Source organism: Haliaeetus leucocephalus, unplaced genomic scaffold (genome assembly GCF_000737465.1).
Source record: "Haliaeetus leucocephalus isolate CR32 unplaced genomic scaffold, Haliaeetus_leucocephalus-4.0 Scaffold565, whole genome shotgun sequence".
NCBI lineage: Eukaryota > Metazoa > Chordata > Aves > Accipitriformes > Accipitridae > Haliaeetus > Haliaeetus leucocephalus.
In genome coordinates this window covers 1-1,212 of record NW_010973001.1, presented here as the reverse complement: position 1 = coordinate 1,212, position 1,212 = coordinate 1, and the positions used below count along the sequence as shown (strand labels likewise).

The following is a 1,212-nucleotide window of genomic DNA, read 5'->3' as shown; positions in this document are numbered from 1 at the left end:
TCAGGGGGCAGGGCTAAATGCCTCATAGCCCTAAACTTGCCAATGACAGGACTCAGCATTGGGTGGGCGGGTCTTCCCAGCCCAGGAGGCGGAGCCAAGCCAAAGGGGTGTGTCCTTCTGGCCTGGGGGCGGGGCTTACTCCATCAGGGGGCGGGGCTTAAGGCTCCATATCCCCCAACTTGCCGAGGGGAAGACTCAGCACCCCGGGGGCGGGTCTTCCCAGCCCAGAGGGCGGAGCCAAGCCAAAGGGGTGTGTCTTTCTGGCTTGGGGGCGGGGCTTACTCTTTACAGGGGGCGGGGCTAAATGCTCTATAGGCCTAAACTTGCTGTGGGCGGGACTTGGCATCCTGGGGGCGGGTCTTCCCAGCCCAGGAGGTGGACCCAAGGCAGGGGGTGTGTCCTTCTGGCCTGGGGGCGGGGCTTAAGGCTCCATATCCCCCAACTTGCCGAGGGGAAGACTCAGCACCCCGGGGGCGGGTCTTCCCGGCCCAGGAGGCGGAGCCTGAGCGGCGTGGGCGTGCCCACCGTCAGCTCCACCCCCCTCCTCCCACTTGCCGGCAAACTCACCCTCTGCCCGAGCTGGCAGGAGCTGCCGAAGTCGACGATTTTGACGGCGGAGCGTTTGGGGTTGCAGAGGAGGATGTTCTCGGGTTTGAGGTCGCAGTGGATGATGCTGAGCTCGGGGGTGGCGAGGAAGAGGAGGGCGGCGCAGAGCTGCTGGGCGAATTTGCGGGTGAGGTTGAGGGAGACGCCGCGGAAATTGGTGTTGCGGAGGAGGTCGTAGAGGTTGTAGGAGAGGAGCTCGAAAGCCAGGCAGAGGTGGTTGCGGAACATGAAGTGACGCTTGAGGTGGACTGTCGGCACGGCGAGAAAAACGGGGTGGGGGGGGGCGGTTAGGGGGCGCATTTTGCATCAGGACCCCTCGTCAAGGAGGAGGAGGAAAATGGGGATGTTTTTCTGCCCCATAGATATAGGGCGGGGATGGTGGGAAGGGGATCTGTCCCCCCCACAAGGACATCTCGTTGCTTCCTTCCTCCCGTAATTTCCCCGTAAGGTTTGCCCACCAAATTATTGCCCCCCGTCGAAATCTGGTGGTCGATCGGTAGATCAAATTGTTTCCCTGCCCCATAGATATGGGTCCAAGGTGGGATCTGGCCTCTCCCTGCCCCACAACTGCCCCCCAACAACAAGATCTGCCCCACAACTGCCCCC

The 1,212-nt window shown here is 62.5% G+C and overlaps 1 protein-coding gene across 1 annotated transcript in view; it reads right to left on the bottom strand.

Annotated features, from left to right (window-relative positions):
- LOC104838040 (dual specificity tyrosine-phosphorylation-regulated kinase 1B-like) overlaps positions 1-854 on the bottom strand; it is a gene marked incomplete at both ends in the record, with an annotated part of 3,777 nt that extends 2,923 nt beyond the window's left edge. The window contains one exon of the mRNA XM_010577548.1: positions 568-854. Coding sequence (XP_010575850.1) covers positions 568-854 — 287 coding nt within the window. The remainder of the gene's footprint in view (positions 1-567) is intronic.
- Between the last annotated feature and the right edge of the window lie 358 nt (positions 855-1,212).